The 17,731-nt window shown below is 46.4% G+C and overlaps 1 protein-coding gene across 4 annotated transcripts in view; it reads left to right on the forward strand.

Annotated features, from left to right (window-relative positions):
* PRDM11 (PR/SET domain 11) overlaps positions 1-17,731 on the forward strand; it is a 43,108-nt gene that overhangs the window by 15,903 nt on the left and 9,474 nt on the right. For 3 of the 4 annotated variants that reach the window (XM_041412934.1, XM_041412849.1, XM_041413010.1), the window contains exons 2-5: positions 1,795-1,913; positions 2,296-2,399; positions 3,305-3,567; positions 4,358-4,425. In XM_041412934.1, the coding sequence (XP_041268868.1) occupies positions 1,798-1,913; positions 2,296-2,399; positions 3,305-3,567; positions 4,358-4,425 (551 nt within the window). In that variant the 5' untranslated portion in view covers positions 1,795-1,797. Of the gene's footprint in view, positions 1-1,794; positions 1,914-2,295; positions 2,400-3,304; positions 3,568-4,357; positions 4,426-9,932; positions 10,346-11,930; positions 15,147-17,731 lie in introns of those variants that run through there. The other variant, XM_041413157.1, reaches the window with a different exon arrangement.

Raw genomic sequence — 17,731 nt, forward strand, 5'->3', positions numbered from 1 at the left:
GCTCCCCAAGCTTTCTCCCTCTTCAGCTGCTTTACTGCAGACTTTGCAGAACAGACTTTTTCTTCTCTGAGGAGGCCAGGTAGGCCCTGATTGCAGCCCTGGCTGGTGAATGGGTACAGGACTGCAGAGCTTTCCTCTTGCTCCAGAGAGCTCAGACAAGGGACTCAGCCTGCCAAAATAATGAGCCTGTCTTTGGCGTTACTATTGCTTTCCTTCTGAATGGCTGTGGCAATTCTGAAAGAAAATGTGTCTTGTTTTGGACGTCCTGTAAAGGCTTAAAAGTGCATCTGTTTGCATGTGTCTAGTTGTTCTTATGCTGGGGTTTTGCTTTCAGACCACTGTATGAGTATTAAGTATCACTCCTTGATAAAGGCTTGATAAACTTCTTTCAGGCTGCACATTGGCATGTGAGAAGTTTGATTGGAAAAACGAATCATTTGTCCCCTGGCACAAAGCAGAGCCAGAGAGATTGGGAATGGCATTCCTTCTTGTGGTAAATAGGGCAGAAATGCAGACCAGACTTCCATGGTGTTCAGGCCCATACAAGCATGTGTGGAATAAGAAAATTCCTGTCTTCAGGGGTTTGTGAACTTGAATTTAGAAATGCCCTGAGCCAAGTCATGATGGGAATAGGCTCTTCCACCAGTTTCCCTGACAGAAGTGGTCTGATGAGCTGTGGAGATCCCTCTGTCAGCACTGCAAGTGTGCAGCGTAACAGAGCATGTCATCTGGCAGAGGACATGGGAGGGGCCATCACAGGGGATTTGGGGGGAGCAGCTGTGAAATCTGCCTGATCTGGTGTGGTACCTGAGAGCAGACAGTTTGTGTGCCTTAGAGGAAGTCTTAAGATAAATGCAAATGAAGAGATGAGCAGCACTCTAATTTATTCCTTTTCTCAAGCTGAGATGCTCTTATGCTTTGTGACCCTTCCAAAAATCTAAATTAAATCCATTCCAAATTATTATCACTTGACCTACCTATATTTTCTCTTCAGCACCATCCCATGATGAGAGGGGAAGCTCCATTGTTTTGGAGCTTGCTGTCCTTAAGCATCATTAAGTGATTGATGATTCTCTGAAGTGCCTTCTGGCTCTTGCGTTGAGCAGAGTGAGAGGCATGTTCACTACGGCAGCCTTGCGTGCCAGAAGGGTGGTGGTGGCTCAGCTCTGGCTGCTGTAAAGGAACATCACAAGCATGATTTGTGTAATCTTGGTGGAGTCCCAAAGGGTGCTGTAGGCACTTACCTGTTCCTGAGGGGTGTCCAGAGCACATAGAAAGCTCTATCTGCAGGGGTGTAGTACACTGTATTCTGTTCTCAGATGGAGACTGGCATATGTAAGGTTTGTAGGCAGATCCTGGTTCAATACTCCAATCTGCATTATCTTTCGTGTCCTTCTGCCCCCAAAGACTTGCTCTGAGGTGGTGGTGCTCCATGCTCCCGTAACATACCACACCCATCATTCTTAAATTCCATGTGCAGTTGGAAATCCCATGTGTTTTTTTAATGGGCTCTGTGAAGCATACTTCAGATTCTCCATGCTTCAGGTTGCTCTGTGATGTCTCACACTCCTCACCTGACCTGCAGCTGAACTGCTCTTCCCTCCCCAGTGCAGGAAGAGGTTTCCATGTGCACGTGTGGGTGCTCTGGTGTGTGATGGCAACTCTTGGTGCCGGGAGGGAGCCTGATCTGCTGGCTGCATCCTGGCCTGGGGAGAAGGCTGTGGTTCCTGGGGGACCAAGGTTGTAATTTCTCAGCTACTCATATTTCTACTCCCTTCCTTCATTCTTTTTTAGAACATGAGTGAGAACTTGAAGGACTGTTTGATCCAGACCCAGGCTTCCTTAGGGGAGATGGTGACCATAAAAACAGAGGCCTGCTCTCCACACCGGGACCAGGAGTATGGACAGCCTTGGTATGTGGCTGAGCTTTAGTCTGATGTACTCTAACCCCTTATCTCCACCTACCTCTCAGCTTAAAGGTGGTATTGGGGAATATACTTGAGCTGCTTGAAGTTATTAAAGCTCTTCCTTGTGAGGTCTGCCTTGGGGTGTTTGACAGGGGTGGTTACCTGCTCATGTGCACCTACTGTAGCTGAAGCTATTTTCTGCTGTGGGCTTTAGCCTTAAGGATCTGATGCACCAGCTTTTGGCAGGTTGGGTGGCAAGTTTAATTATTTCTCTACTACAGTTGTGGGACTGAAGGAGTTGGTCAGGCCCCATTGCTTCAGCTTCTCTCTGTGTGCAGTCCCAGCATCTTGCTAGGTTAACATCATCCTTGTGTTGTTCCCTCCTCAGCTCTGGAAGGCCTGACCCGCAGTCCATGGAGATGGAACCCAAGAAACTGAAAGGAAAACGGGATGTAATCATGACCAAGAGCTTTCAGCAAGTGGATTTCTGGTGTAAGTGTCTTGTGAGTGAGGGAAAAGCATCACTGCTGCTTGTGTAGACTTTGGTCTTCCCTGTCATTAGGGGCAGGGAGCAGGGAAAAAAAAAGCCAAGGGTAAATTTGCATTCTCATCTGAAAAGACTGGCATGGTTGGTAGGGAAATTGTTGCACAGAAGCAGCTTGTCCCTGAAGGGGCTAGGCAGAATTAGGGAGGTAGGAGAAAAGCAAGCTGGAAGCATGAAAATGCACATTGGAAAACCCAGTGACTTGAATTCAGAAACTGCAAAGGGAGCATTGGGCAGACGACAACTGTTTCCCTCATATTCTGGAAAGAAAACTGCTGCCATTTATGTTGGCATATCTACAAATTATCAACTGGTAGACCTGCATCTCTGTCTGGAGACAGGACAGGTGCTGGGGATGCTGTCTCTCTCCCAAGCACAGAGTGAAGGCTACATGATGAGGGTATTTGTTTTCAGGGATGCTTGTTTTACCTCCCCTCTGATGTGTCCCCTCAGACCTTTTGGCTGGAGGACTTACTGCTAACCAGGGATGTGCAGGGAGCCCTCAGCCTGTCTCTGCAGGAGGTGGCGGGGTCTTTCTGCGTGTGTTCAGCCATCAGTGGCAAATGCATGCAGCGCACCAGGGCTCAGGCAGGTGCAGGTGTTGGTAGGGGAGGTGTGGGATGGGGCAGAGCCCATGTTGAGAGGCATAGCAGAACAAGGGATCAGCCAGTGAAACATCTGTGTGTGTAGGCTGCGGTCTGGGGAGGGGGCTCAGGGCGAGTGTGGGAATTCATAGGATTAGAGGATTTTAGGAGAGCTGGGAAAAAGAAAGGCTTCAGAGACAGTAAGGAGCTGTTCTGAGTGCTGTGCATATGTGTGCCCTACCTAACCCCTGTTTCCTTCACATCTGCAGTCTGTGAGTCCTGCCAGGAGTACTTTGTGGATGAGTGTCCAAACCATGGCCCCCCGGTGTTCGTGTCTGACACCCCAGTGCCCGTTGGCATTCCAGACCGGGCAGCGCTGACCATCCCGCCTGGAATGGAGGTGGTTAAAGAGCCCAGTGGGGAGAACGATGTGCGCTGTATGAACGAGGTGATCCCCAAAGGTCACATCTTTGGGCCCTACGAGGGGCAGATCTCTAGCCAGGACAGGTCTGCAGGATTCTTCTCATGGCTGGTGAGTGACAAATTTCCACAACTAAGTGACACTTCAGCCGTGCAATTCAGAGCTGGGGGAGTCATGGGCTTGTGGAGCCAGACCTTAGCCATCTTCCCCCTTCTCTGAAGGTCTTCCACTGGCCACATGGGCACTACATCAGCATCGACCTGCCGTAAATATTGGCAGCTTAAGGGTATATAGATAGATGATCTAGAGATTGGAGAGTTCTCTCATGGGTCCCTAGCACTCAGCCTGCCTGAGCAGAGGAGGTGTCCAAGAAGCCAAAAAAGATCCAGTCCATCAGGAACTGATCTATATGCAGATTCGAGCACCAAAACTTTTTTTCCCCTCATACTACACAACTTGGTTAGCATATGAGATGGAGAGATCACTGGATCAACACATGTTAATTATGAGAATTGCTTTGTGGGACTTGAGTTATTATTGGGAAAAAATTGAGAGCTGCTGATGTGAAATGCTCCTCACACTTTTCTGTCTGTAGAATAAATGTGAGTCTCAGCCCTGTCCCAAAAAGGAAGTTAATATTTTTTATCCCAGGATTGTTAATGATGTTGTCAGCTGCATCCACAGTTACAGATATTTGTACATAGAAAAACAGCTCTCAGTTCAGAGTAGCCTCTATGCACTCCAGGTCAGCAGCCTGTAGTACCAGGAGAGCTGAGATTCACAGCATAGAGTTTCACGCCATGACTCAAAGCCAGAACTAGAGCAGTGATTTGAGATTCATAGACCTTCTCCTGCCTGGACCAGCTGGTTGACATGCTGCATCCATTCTCTTGCTCCACAGATCGTTGATAAGAACAACCGCTACAAATCCATTGATGGGACAGATGAAACCAAAGCAAACTGGATGAGGTGAGTCCAGTTCTCTTCTGCCTTCCCTTCTGGGACTCTGTCTTCCAGAGAGAGACCATCAAATACTCCTTGCTGTTTTGTAACCAAAATGTCACCACCGTTTTGCAAGTGGTGTACTTGTACTCTTTCAGTATTTATTGTAATTAGTATCTTTGGCATCAGATTCAAAGAAAGGGTCTAAAAAAAGACAAGAATGTGCATATGGAGGATCACTATTTTCTGGAATGTGAATAAATGTTAAAGATGATCTTATTTATCCACTCTTACAAGCACTGACAGGTCTCACTCCATTTTTTTACTCATTTTTTTATGTTATGTTCAAATATTTGCAAAATGCTTTGCATTGCCCCCGAGGTAACATTCGATTCTGTTTGTTTTTTTTTTTTTCCTGTCCTTACTCATTTGACAGATACTAAAAGAGATGCTTTTTTTTTTTTTCTTTTGCTTTCTTTCTGGGCTTAATTTGAAGCAGCTGTCCGTGCTGGCTGTGGGTTGGCAGTGTCAGCTGTCCTGTGCGAGGAGAAGGGCGAGCTGGGCGACTGAAGGCAGGGCTGAGGCGTGTGCTTGCGCTCCCTCTGCCGGCCCCGCGCCTCGGCAGCGCGGCTGGTCTGCTGCGGCCGCTGCAGCACGGAGGGACGTGTGCGTGTGCCCGTGGGGCAGTGTATCTGCGTTGGCATGTGTCTGCAAGACATCGGTCACTGAGGCCTCGTACGTGTGGCGAGTCACCAGAACGGGGCATTGCTGCACGGTGAGGCCCGTCAGACCAGTGCTGCTTCCGTGGGGAACTTTGGAAGTGGCTTTTATCAGGAAGGCATTTCCTACAAGAATAAGGCAGCGTGGGATTATCTGGTTTGTTGGCCTGGGTGTCTAGGATTTTCAGTTGTCCCTCGTTACTGGAATAAAAAGCATGAAGTACAGGTAAATGCAAGATTGGCCTAACTGGTCGCATCTGGTTGCACCACGTTTGGCCGTTTCAGTCTTCACATGGATAGCAGCTGTTCTGACATTTATGTTCATAAAGTTCAGCAAAGGATTTCATTTTTCTGTAAGGATTGCAGCTGCTACATTTGTTCACTGCTGGGTGAGATAAAATACTAGACTAGGGCTGAAGCTGGGATCATCACTTCAAAAAGAACCAGCGATACAGTGAAGAGATCAGGTAGGCAGACATATCTAGAAGTAAAGAATGCAAAGTTCAAAAATCTGCATAGATCTGGATCTTTGTGGTCTGCATGAAAGTGAAGCTGGGGTAAAACACAGTCTTGGAAAGCAAAAATTCTATGATGAGCTCTTCTTCCTACTGCCGTGAACATAAGCTTGATGTCTGGATTTAAATAGGCACTACTTGTGGTGCTAACACCACGAGCAGAATAGTCTTGCCTAAACTTGTATTTGCCATGGTTCAGTCTGAGTGTGGTCTGGGCCATTGTGTACAGCCTTGAAAGGCATGGAGGGCTATGGCTTTGTGGAAAGGAGATGTTTGTGACCTCTCATGGGAAGGGTGTATCAGGGGTCTCTGCAGGCTATACCAGTCTTACTGACCTTTCTGATTTTACTCTTGAAAAGTGCTTATAACCAGTAGTATTATGTAGAGTCTGACTGACAGCTCAAGTGGCAATAGGAGTCCTCAAAAAGCCTTGATTTTGTTTGTTAGCACCTTTTAGACTCAGGCGTGCTCAATATACTGTGCTAGAACATCACCTGACACTGAGATCACACACAGAAACCACACTTGACTTCCAGGACGCTGTACACAGCGCTCTTTTTGTTTTTCAGATGGTGCTCTTTGCTATCACTCACAGATGGAGTGCTTTGCAAAGCAGATCTACTCACCTTCTGGGTAGGTGGGTATGGCATGGGGAGGGCAGCTTGGGCTGACTCCTCTCTCTTCTTGTAGATCTGACTATTGTTTCTGTTGTTTGAATAGCGTACCTGAGTCCATTTTCATGTTGCCTGAGGACAGTATATACACTGCAGCGCTTGCTGGTTTAATTTCAAATGCCTGTTCACGCAAGGCAGTGGATGACAGGGAGGGAGGAGTAACAAGTGTAGCAGATGGTATGGCAGTGGTAATATCCTCTTGTCCTTTCTCTGATCAGTCAGTTAGTCAAGACAAACTCCTGATGCTGGGAGCACATTCTCCTAAGCTGGCTGCTGGCACACAGCTAATGCACCCTTCATCTCTGTCCAGAGTAAAGTCCTGCTGTTTGCAATACTTCATGAAACTCCATGACTTCAACATATGCAAACGTCTTCCTCTGTTTTTATTTTTCTGGTGGCTGTTTACCATGGATTGCAGCAAGCAAAATTATTGCTTTCTTGGACACAAACCATAAATTGCTGCTGATGGCAGTTCTTGGGGCTTCTGAAGGGTTGCAGAGGACCATCCATTTTCCTGGCAGCTTCTGAGGAAATTCTCTTACTCAGTTGTTGGTGTTCTGTAAAAATAATGGATCTGACAAAAAAACCAGAAGTAATTCAGAAAGTCCAGGAAAGTTCATTGTTCTGTGTATGCATCACTTGGCCCAGAACGAGATACAGGGTAGAAACTGGCAGTGCCTAACTAACTGTTGAAGTGTAGTGCCTCATGTTTGGGGTTTCTAGGATATTTTGAGCATTTATAGTCTGTAACCCTTCTTACATGTGAGTTCCTGAATTCTTAGGCTTTTGGCACAGTATAAATTCATCCTTTGCCTTAGCTAATGAAAAGGCTGAAGCAAGACTTTCTCACTGCTTTCTCCTTAGCTTTCCTTTCTGCCCCCTTTCCTCTCCAAACATAGTGGCAGAGATCATGGGGAGCCAGACTGTCCTGTAAATCTTCCTGTATCTCCTTATAGTGGGGGCATCTCTGATTTGACTTTTCATACAGTAATAGAGCTTGGAAGGGAGCTCTGGTCAGGTGTTCCAATAGCCTGCTTAAAGCAGGACCAACTTTGACTAGTGGATCTTTTACGTATGGAGCTGCTATTTCAACTTTACAGAACCTTTTAAAAATAAGCATTTAGAAAACGGGCAGGGTTACTGTGACTGCCCTTGTGTTCAGGGTGAGTAAAATCCACCAGTCTATGAATGTCATTCTGTTGAATGTCATAAACTGATTTCTGCTACCTTGTGGCACAAATGTTCTTATCTATTACAGAGTCAAATTTACACAGAGACCCACACACCCAAAAAAAAAAAAAAAACCCCCCCCCCCCCCCCCCAAATTACTGTGGGGCTGTGATCCTCACAGAGCCCTGGGAAAAATTACATGCTTGTTTCTTGGAGGCCAGGAAAAGTGAAGTTGATTGATATTTTTTTGGGGTAATCATTAAGTGCCTACTGTTCAGTGTGCCTTGCACTTTCAGATTAACCTGGGCTGAGGTGTGAGTTCACAACCTCACAGCTGGGGCTGCTCTGGAGCTTGCTGAAACCCTCATGGCACCACCAGAGAGGTACTTGTAGATGTCAGTGACTGCCTCTAGGGACATAAGGCATGCTAGAGGAGAAAAGGATCCCTCTGATGGTAACACTGTCTGCATTTTTATAAGGAGGAGGTTGATGTGCCTCTTAGGAACCTTGGGTTAATTGAATTTGTGATTAAAACTGGCCAGAGCTCATTACTCGATGTGTGGCAAGTTTGCTATTGGAATATGTAAATTAGATTGTTTTGTCTACGTCCTGCTGGAGGATATGAGTGGAAACACTAAAATCTGAATATCCAGGCCTACCATAAGCTGTCCTAAGTGCACTTGATGGGATATCCTGTCTGGGAAGAGCAAATAGGGGTCTAATTCTCCATCGGTGCAGCTTTGCTGATGACAGCAGCCGTCAGTTTGGCAGAGAAGAGGGGGCACCAGGTTTTGTGACCCCTGTCTCCAGAGAGCCCTGTTACGTTCTGCAGGCTCACCCCTACCCAGAGCACTTAGGAGAATACTGTTACTCTTTTCACCAGAGCAGCTTGTCTGTGGAGGTGTGTTGCCACCTCATGAAGGCACTGTGCAGTCATGTGTGCCTGATGAGGACTTACACCAAGCCCAGTTTTGCTGAATGCAATAAAAGCCAAACTGTAAATATTCCCTTGCTCAATGTTTTGTGTAGCCTTTTCCCTTCTGCTCATGTTCAGCTGGGAGAACTCCTTTTTCCTTTTAAGTTTGGTGAGTTTTTTTGTTGGGGTTTTTTGAGATTCAGGGTTACAGGTGCTTTGCTGGCTCTCCATCATTTCATTACCATCTTCTCTAAATGCTACTTCTTTCTCTCTGTAAATAAAGCTCCAGCAAGATAGGATCTCAAGCATTCTTTTATGTTTGTTCCCATGAAATGCATCTGTGCACTTAGGTCCCAGCTCTCCCTGATGTGGCGTGTATTTGAGCAGCATCTCCTACTGGTTTTCCAGCATTAACCAAACTGACACTTGTCCTGATGGCACGCTGCAGTGGCAGTGAGATTGATTAAACAACCATGTTAACAACACTAGGAAGGAACTAGAATGACATGAGTCAGCACCTTTCTGTAGATTCAGACAGTCTGTTTTCTCTTTCCTTATTGAACAGATCTACTGCCTTGTTTTTTTCCCAATAGCAAAACATAGTTAGGACTAATGTTTTGTTTATTTTTATAATTTTCTTTGATTGTGACTGGAGAAATTAACACAAACCCCCTTTGGACAAAACTGTTTGTTCTCAAGATAGCTGCCTCTTTTTCTCAATGGGCTGAGGCTACAAGTTGTTCATCTGAAGCACCAGAAACTGGGTGCAGGCTTATGTCAGTGGCAGTGATGGAAAGCCTAGCCAGGAAAATCAAGTGGGTGGCCTCATTCCTTTTGAGAACAATGGGAAATGGCAGCCATTTCTGGGTGAAACAAGAGCTTGCTGTGAAGCAGACAAATGCTGGGTGTAGAGTACCCCAATACTGAAAAAACAGATCTTTCCTTAGGGAAAGCAAGTTGCAGAAATTGCCCACCAGTCTAGTCAAAACCTACCTACCCAAAAAAAAATCCAATTTAGTGGAGCCTTTTCATGACATCATGCAAGTTGTAACAGAGAGGGTGGTATAAAAGTTCCTATTGCATGTTATGTCAGGTAGAACAATAAGATATGTTTCAGGCCTCTAAATTTCATCTAAGTTTTGAGCAGTGACACATTAGAAGCTAATTCACCACTGTGATTGCAAGTTCTCACTTTTTTTTCTGTGCACAAACTGTGGCAAGTGATGTGAGGCTGAACTGAAAATCTCATACGTAAGTCAGGGCATCAGACAATGTGTAAAATTTGATTTAACTTTAAAGCTGAGAAGGCTCCTTCACACTAGTGTTGCTTGGTATTTTTTTTTTCCTTAAGCTTGAAAATTACCTTCTAAAAACAAAACAGCTGCCCTTTCCTGGTGAGAGATTGTTGTGGGTCGGGGGAGCAGGATCCCAGCCAACTCCTCTGCCCCAGTACTGCACTGGTCAAGTGGTTGGATGCAGGGGGTTGCTTTGCGCTGATTTCCTTTTACCCAATTATGCTTTGTGGGATGTTCAACCCAAGGAACATGGCTGAACGAAAGAGGAAGCCCAAGTTTTCCAAGGAAGAACTGGACATTCTGGTCACTGAGGTGACCCGAAATGAAGCCATGCTGTTTGGGAGGGAGACAGTGCGTCTATCCTATGCTGACAGGGACAAGATCTGGGAAGGCATAGCCAGGCAGATCACATCAGTCAGCCAGGTCCCCAGGTCCGTAAAAGACATTAAACACAGATGGGACGACATGAAGAGAAGGACCAAGGACAAACTGGCGCTCATGCAGAGGTCCCTCTCCAGCCCCGGCAGCGCGGGGCAGCCCTCAGCCATCGTCCTGACCGCCCATGAGAGAGCCATCGAGTCGGCGCTGCATTCGTCCCACCAGAGGCACAGCTGCCCGAGAGCGGATCTGGACGTGGTTGACAGCCCCACAACGAGCTGTAAGTATCACTGCCTTAACACCTCTTTGTCTCATGCTTGCATATCTCACCAGAAGAGCATTATGTGTTGTGTGAGATGGCTGGGTTTCCTGTCCTTCTGCTGTGCTTGATTCCTGCTCTGGTGGTTGTGGAGTGTTGAGATGGATTGTTTCCAAGTTAAGGTCATCTTTATGTGTTTATCTAGTTCTTTTCCATACTGTCATCTGGGAGTAAATAATGGATTAAGGATGAATTAATCCTACAAGTGAGGGAGCATCTGTATTTGAAGTATGACTGGGTTCAGTCTGTGGAAAAAGTACTTGTAAAGGATTAGGATATCTTCACCCTGATAAAACAGCAATGCTACTAAACTGCAAGGCATCTGCCTCTTGCCAATGGATCACTTCCAAGAGAGCTTTGGGGGTCTCAGTGATCATCGGTGTTCATTGCTGAGGTTGGGCCACTAATGATTTCTCAGTAGTGGTCTGAAGGATCAGCATGAACACTGTGAAAAAGGTAGGCAATAATGACTCCTTCTTCACTGGTTTTAAAGAAACCCCGCTTTTGAAGTTAATCTTCTTACACCACAATTCTCAGACAGCTTCCAGTGCTAAACCACAAGCTGCTTTGTGCAGGTTCTTTTCATAGTTTTGTACACAGTTTTCATCTGTGGAGGTGCGGCTTCTTGTTTGTGAGCTTTTAGGGACGCAAAGGAGAGAAGGAGGTGATAGTTGACTCACTTCCCAAGAACCTAACACCTCATGGGTGCTGCTCTCCTACCACACTGGGTCTGAATCATAGCTGAAGTTGTTAGTGGGAAAGCAAGAACAAAATCTTCCAGAGCTGACATGGTGGGACTTGGTCATTCTTTGCATCTGTCTTGGAAGCCAGTTGAACTATTTCAGAGGTAAAAAGAATACTGGTTATGCTATGCAGAATACAGCTGCACCAGGTGAAACCTTGTCTCTTCTTACTCTTCAGATGGCTGTACCTGTGAACTGGCACATCACTAGATATTTATCAGACTAATGATAGTTTTCCTGTGGCATTTTGCTTTAGTTTTGATTTTGCATCAAGTGTATTTGCCTGATTAACATAGGGTCTTTTGCTGCTTTGTCTGATTGCCTCTTTGTCTTAGTGATACCAGGCCACGTAATGGCTTTGCAGAACACACTTTGAGAGCAGCAATACAACATCTACGCTCTTCTTAGTGCAGAGGATGTGAGAAATGGGGGGGGCAGGACTTTTACATGAGAAGTCTGTGTCCCTTCAGAGTATTTGTGATAGCTGCCTATGGGTTTGGGGAAGATAAGTGATTGCTACTCTCTGAAATGGATTAATATTCTAGTAATGAACAGTGCTCTGTGCAGAATACCACAATAGCTTGGGTCCACCCACTCTCAGGTTTCTCATGGCTAAGCTTGTCACACAGAAGCTAACATTGCAGCACTTGCATGTTGAGTTATGCATCAGAAGCTACAGGCTTGTCCGAACTGGCAGGCCGGGGGGAGGGGAAAACTCTTTTCCCACTTTCTTTGAGATATCACAGAAGCCAGTGTTGAGAGGGATTTCACATTAATAATTCATGCTTCCTCTTCTGTTCAAGCTGATGAAGATGAAGAGATGCCAGGCACTTCTCAGGAACACCACTTCGCTTCGCTGCCGAAGGCTGGTGCAGGTGTCAGTCCATTCTCCAGGCCCTCCTTCCTTCGCACTTCTTCCTCGTCAGAGCCTTCGGAAGCTGCCAGCCAAAGGCAGGAGCTGCGCTGTCCATCCCCGCGCACCGCCTCGGCCTGCAGACCCCCGCACCCCCGCACAAGGAGCCCGCCCCTCTCCAGCTTCGACCGCCAGCTTCTCCATTCCCATGCACAGCAAACAGACCTGTTCAGGCAGTTCTGCCAGGAGCTGGTGGCCATTCATAGGGACATGGCAGATAGCATGCATGCCGTCAGCCAGAGCGTGGCTGACCTCACCAGCCAGGTTGGCCAGATGTGTCAGACACTGACAGAAATACGTGATGGAGTCCGGGCTTTCCACAGGATACAAGATCCTGGTGCCGTGCCAGGGTCCTGTCTGCAAGCAGCTTGCTCTAAACAGCCCCCTGAGCCCAATGCAGAGTCTAACCAAAACCCTCTAAAACGGACGACTCCTGCACGGGCCACCAGGTCACGAAAAAGAAAACATCATTTTTAGTCTGTTTCATATAAAGTAAAGAAGGATGCCCCTTCCTGAGCTGCTGCATGTTCACATGGCTTCTCCATGTGTATCAGTATTCTGTGGGGAAGGTCAACAGCTGACCCAACCTATCCATCCCCCTCCTGGCTAACAGAGCAGTATGAATATGGCAACTAATTGCAGGACTGGCCCTCTGCAATGGCAAAGAGGAATCTCAAATACTGTAGAGCTTGGAATGTAGGACATCTTTGGGTTCATAGAGATTAAAGAGTTTTCACTGGCTTCCCCATGCGCGAAATGCTGTATAAACTAAGAGATGCAATAGAAATTATTATCTGGATCTTTCCCATTCCTATGAAATGTTACTTACTGAAACAGCATGCTACAGAGATCCCTTTGCAATCAACTCACAATTTTATCCTACTACTGCATTCCCGTCATCTTCCTGAATATTAGTATATGCAGTATGTGCAGAAATACAGCCTTATGACGATAAAAACTCTTATTGATCATTGCTTTTATCTTTCATTCAGTGATAGTGGGCTGTCCGGGGCTTACACACAGCTTTGGGGAGAGGAGTGTAAAAGCAGAGCTTGTGCAGGGAAGGGAAGAAGGCATGATTCTCAGGACAGGTCTGAGCACCATGGGGTTTTAGACTGCTGAAAAGGGTTGCAAAGGCATAGGCCTTTGCAAGGATCCTGCAGTGCCACATGCACTTGTGTTAAAGAGTTCAGCTTTTGTTTGCTCCAGTCTGAAACCCCTACTTTTCATAATTGCAGTTAAAATACAATTATTTCATCATATGACAACATTTAAAGATAATTGAATCATATTATTTTCTTGAATGTTGTCAAATCTTCAGTTTTGAAGCACCTCACCCCTTCAAAATGCGGGAGACTGAACAGAAACCAGAAAAGATGTAGGGCCTACTTCTGACATCAGGCCAGTTTGGTTTTGTTGTACTGTAATTCTGTCAGCTTCAGTACAGTTACTTTGCACTTAGTTTTATTTAGGGTGGGATCTGTACTGTGTTTTCCTGTCATGAGGAGTTTACAGTCTAAATTCACAGCTACATAGGTTAACATTTTAAGCATGTTGGTTTTATACTGCTTTCTTTCCCTATATAGGTGCAAGGAAGAACTGTGTTACAACATTTGAATTACTCTAGAACTCTGTGAGGTTCCCATGTACAACACTGATTCTGGAACTAGGCTTTAATAATGTCACTTCAGGTGATGATAATATATGTAGTAGCTCTTATATAATATGTCTGTTTTCTCCTTAATTTTCACCTCTGCATCTAGCATGCTGCCCCCATCTCTGGAAAAACCCAGACCATTATCCTGATAAGCTTCAGCAGGGAAAAGGGTCAAGCTGTTAACCACACAGCACACCGTGCTCTCCAGGCTCTTCTAAAGTATCTGGAGGTTGGTTTCAGGACACTATTCCAGTTAACATGAGTGTGCATCATCATGCCATAGCTGTGCTACAGGCTTGGCAAAAAAGTTACAGAAACTTCTGTGGAATTGAACAGAGGCAGGGCGGTGTAGCAGAAGGATGGCTTGTTTTGTGTGGCCTTCAGGGTCATCTTTAACCTGTCTGACCTCTCCTTTAAAAGCATAGTGCACTAGCTTCTTTCCTGAAAAGTCCATTTTATATCTGCTGTGTCAGGCATTCAGGCATTCATGACATGCTTTTCCTTTTTTTTTTTTTTTTTTTTAAGATGTTCTGTAGTTCTAATTCAAGTAATTTATTTTTAGTGGTGCAATAAAAGATTGCTCAAGGAAGTAGTGGTCTGGCAAGGAAAAAAGCCTCATTCCTGAGGAATGACCCAACTGGTTTCATGTAGAGGACATTCCCTTTAGTGCTGGTGCCAGACCAGGGCAGAACTTGCTCACCTTCCACTGAGGATATCCTTTTACTTCTGTTGAAACATTCATATTCTGCAAAAGTCGCAGCCTCTCTTCAGATGCAGGGGAGATTGGAAAATCTGACAGAAGTGGATCTAATTTATGAATCAGAGAGAGCTGAAAAAAGGATGATATGTTTTAAAGGCTTTCTGAGTCAATATGGTGCTGCTGCTATATATTAATATTAGTATTTTATATTTTTATAATATTTGGTCTTTACTGATGCCCTCCCATGGGTATAGTGGTAAGATTAGCTCCTTTGGTGTTGGCCAGGGGGATCCCTTCTAGGAACCCTCAGGTCTGCAAAGGAGGAGACTCCTGCAAGTGCTGGGCACTGGAGGGAGTTAACATTATTGCTGCCATCAGTTTGACCACACAGATGTATTTACAGAGAGCATGCTGGTGCAGGATGCACAGCCCTTAATGCAAATCCCCAAAGGCTGGGTACTGGTCAGGAGAAAGGACCTTTTACTATAAACTGCCTGATGTCTCCCCTAGTTTCCTCTGTGGACTATTACAGATTGGCCCAGATATGGGGACGTATCTCCTGGGGCCATGTGTAGACCCCTCAGTGGAGTGGCTTTTCTGTACTGGCTCACAAAGGATACTTCTTCCTGCACCTGTCCTGTTAACTGGCTGTTGAATTAAGTGTCTGTCAAAGCAAACTGCTGTGCTTAGCCCCAGTGTCTCCATGTCTTGTACATGCTGAAAAAATTCTCTCTTTAAAAGTATTTTTGTTAAGAATGCAATAAATATGTAACACTTTTAACACAGCTGCTGTTGAGTCATTTGTTTCTCGCTACAATTTTTGCCTGAGCTGGTAACTAGCCTGTCACAGATGTGGGTCTCCTGTAGACACTTGGCATCAGAGCACGGAGGCAGGGTTTAGGGGTGGCATCCCATGGCTTCAGACTGGGCTGGTGGCTGCTGTCTTGTGTGGGATCTCCTGCCCTGGCTCTGTGCCCGAAGTTGGTTTGGGAAGGGCCAGTGGCTGTGGAGTGGGCAGCAGGGAGCCATGAGGCAAGTCCAGGGCAATAGTGAAGAGGAAAAGGGGAGAAGCCTGAGCCTCCCTCCAGCTGCATAGGTCTTCTCCCTCCTCACCGTCTCTTCTGGATCCTCCCCAGAGGCTCTGTCGCCCTCCTGGGGAGGAATGATCCCAGCTGCAGAAAAATAACTTGACATTTTTTTCTGGGCATGCTCACTTCCCATCCCAGAACTTGGGAATTTGGTGTCCTGAGTGGGCTGGGCCTTAGTAAAAACGCAACAATGATTTTTATTTGCTGCTAGCTAGAAAGTCTGTGGGAAAGGTGCTCCTGCAGAGCAAGGAGCTGTGCCTCTGTCAGCTGTGGGGTTGATCCCAGCCCCAGTAGCTGCAGATGAGTCAGAAGTGGTCTCCCTTGGTGCTATGTCTAGTCCTGAGTAGCCTGGTCAAGAACTGTGGTGTTCGGGAGGCTGGCCTGTCCCAAGGACTAGACAAGACATGAAATGATGGATTTGTGACTGGTGGCAATGCCTCCCTGCAGGACCAGGTGCAGCTGAGGGTGTCTGGGTCTGCTGAAGGAGCAGTATGACTGCTCTTCCTCTGAGGATCCTCCCTTGGGAAACCTGCTCTGCAAGCAGAGCTTTGCCCATCAGTGTGCAGTGCTAGGGTCAGCCTAACCATGCCTGTCCTGGGTGTCCAAACCAAGGTAGCCTCCTTGCTTCAATCCAAATGGAGTATTTGGCATTGGGAAGGGGGCTGGACACTATGCAGGCTTCGCAGGAAGGATTGGGTTGTTCGGGATATGAGCACTTTGGCCTTGGGATGTGTGTCAGTGAAGGCTGATCATGCCTCAGCAGGTGGTTTGTGCCCCTGATTCACCAAGCTGGCTGCACTTTTGTGGAATGATTTTTTCCATCCTTGGAAAGTATCTGCCTCTCAGCTGTGGCGTGCAGTGGCGCTAAGTGCCTTAGACCAGCAGTTGGAATGTGGGGTTTATGCAGTCCTTTGTAACTTGTGTCTTTTGTGCCTCTGGGGAAACTGGAGCTTGGGGCTGGGCAGCACTGATTCAAAACTGTTTCTTTTGTGTGGATGATCTCATCCCATTTACTTTACCTCAGTGAAGTATCACAGATGGAAAGCTTCCTCTCTAGGAGTGTAAACCACTTGCTAGCTGGGTGTGGCTGTGAAGAAACGTGTTTGTGACTGGATTATCACAAACTCTCTGTTGGAGGCTTCTGATGAGAATAGCTGTGCTAGTGGCTGCAGGAGGCTGGATGAACAGCCAGGCAGCATTTGCTGCCGTGTTGCAGCAGCTCATGCCCTCCAGCCTGCACTCTCCTCCCAGCTCCCTGCTGCTCCAGCAGGTGGCCAGAGCCACAGGATGCAGGCAGCAGAGCTGAAGGATACTCGGGCAGAAACGTGGAGGGCTGTAGAGGTAGAAGGAGAGCAGTGAAGAGAAAAAGCTCATGCTTAACAAAATACTTCATAACAAAAATGAGCCCTGGTGGGCATAGTTAACTTCCCATTCAAAGCTGTATTTTCTACATCTCACTGTCAAATACTGTTTGCTGAAAATGCACTAGACCATCCTGCCACTGCTGCATGAATTCCTTGGTGCCACTGGCTGTAGATGTACAGGTCCTGTATGTTATAAGAAGGATCTCTGAGTGACTTTAGATTAGTAAATCTTCACAGGGGCACCCTGATCTGTTGTGGATGGTGGGATCCAAAGTAGGGTCTCTCCTTAGCTGGTGCTAGGAAGCATCCTGACATTTTGCTTGGACTGGAGAGAGCATCCTCTAGGATCTGTGCTGCAAGGCACCAGCACATTGGTCTGTCTCAAGGGTTGTGTATCTCATGGCTGGCTGAAGGCCTGATACACCTTTTGAGGAGTGATAGCTAACATACAAAAGCAACAGCCTGGCAGCTGTGTGCTGTTGCAGTACCTCCTACCCACCCCACTGGTCCAGGTCTCTCTTCCTTCTCAAATACACAAACTGGTACTACAAAAGTTCCTTTGTTTTGTGATCAGAAGTAAATAAAGGTTAATAAAAGCCGATGTTGGCAGTACCAGTCTGCTGTTTAAATAATTACTGAAGATGGCAGAGAATCCTGGGTAGCACACATTAGGAAAAATACAACTGATTGCAGGAACATGCACAGTTGCTTAACATTAAAACCAGAGCCTCAGGCACTCTGAGACATTGCCACTGCAGAGTTGTTTTGTGGGAAGTTTCACCAAGTTTGCGACCTTATATGTGTGGGTTAGTGGGATCACGTGCAGGTGGACTTGTGTCTTTATCTGTGCATTCATGTGGCTAGAGAAGGTAGACTATTAAA

This window comes from Onychostruthus taczanowskii, unplaced genomic scaffold (genome assembly GCF_017590055.1).
Source record: "Onychostruthus taczanowskii isolate IOZ18803 unplaced genomic scaffold, ASM1759005v1 scaffold1, whole genome shotgun sequence".
NCBI classification, from domain to species: domain Eukaryota; kingdom Metazoa; phylum Chordata; class Aves; order Passeriformes; family Passeridae; genus Onychostruthus; species Onychostruthus taczanowskii.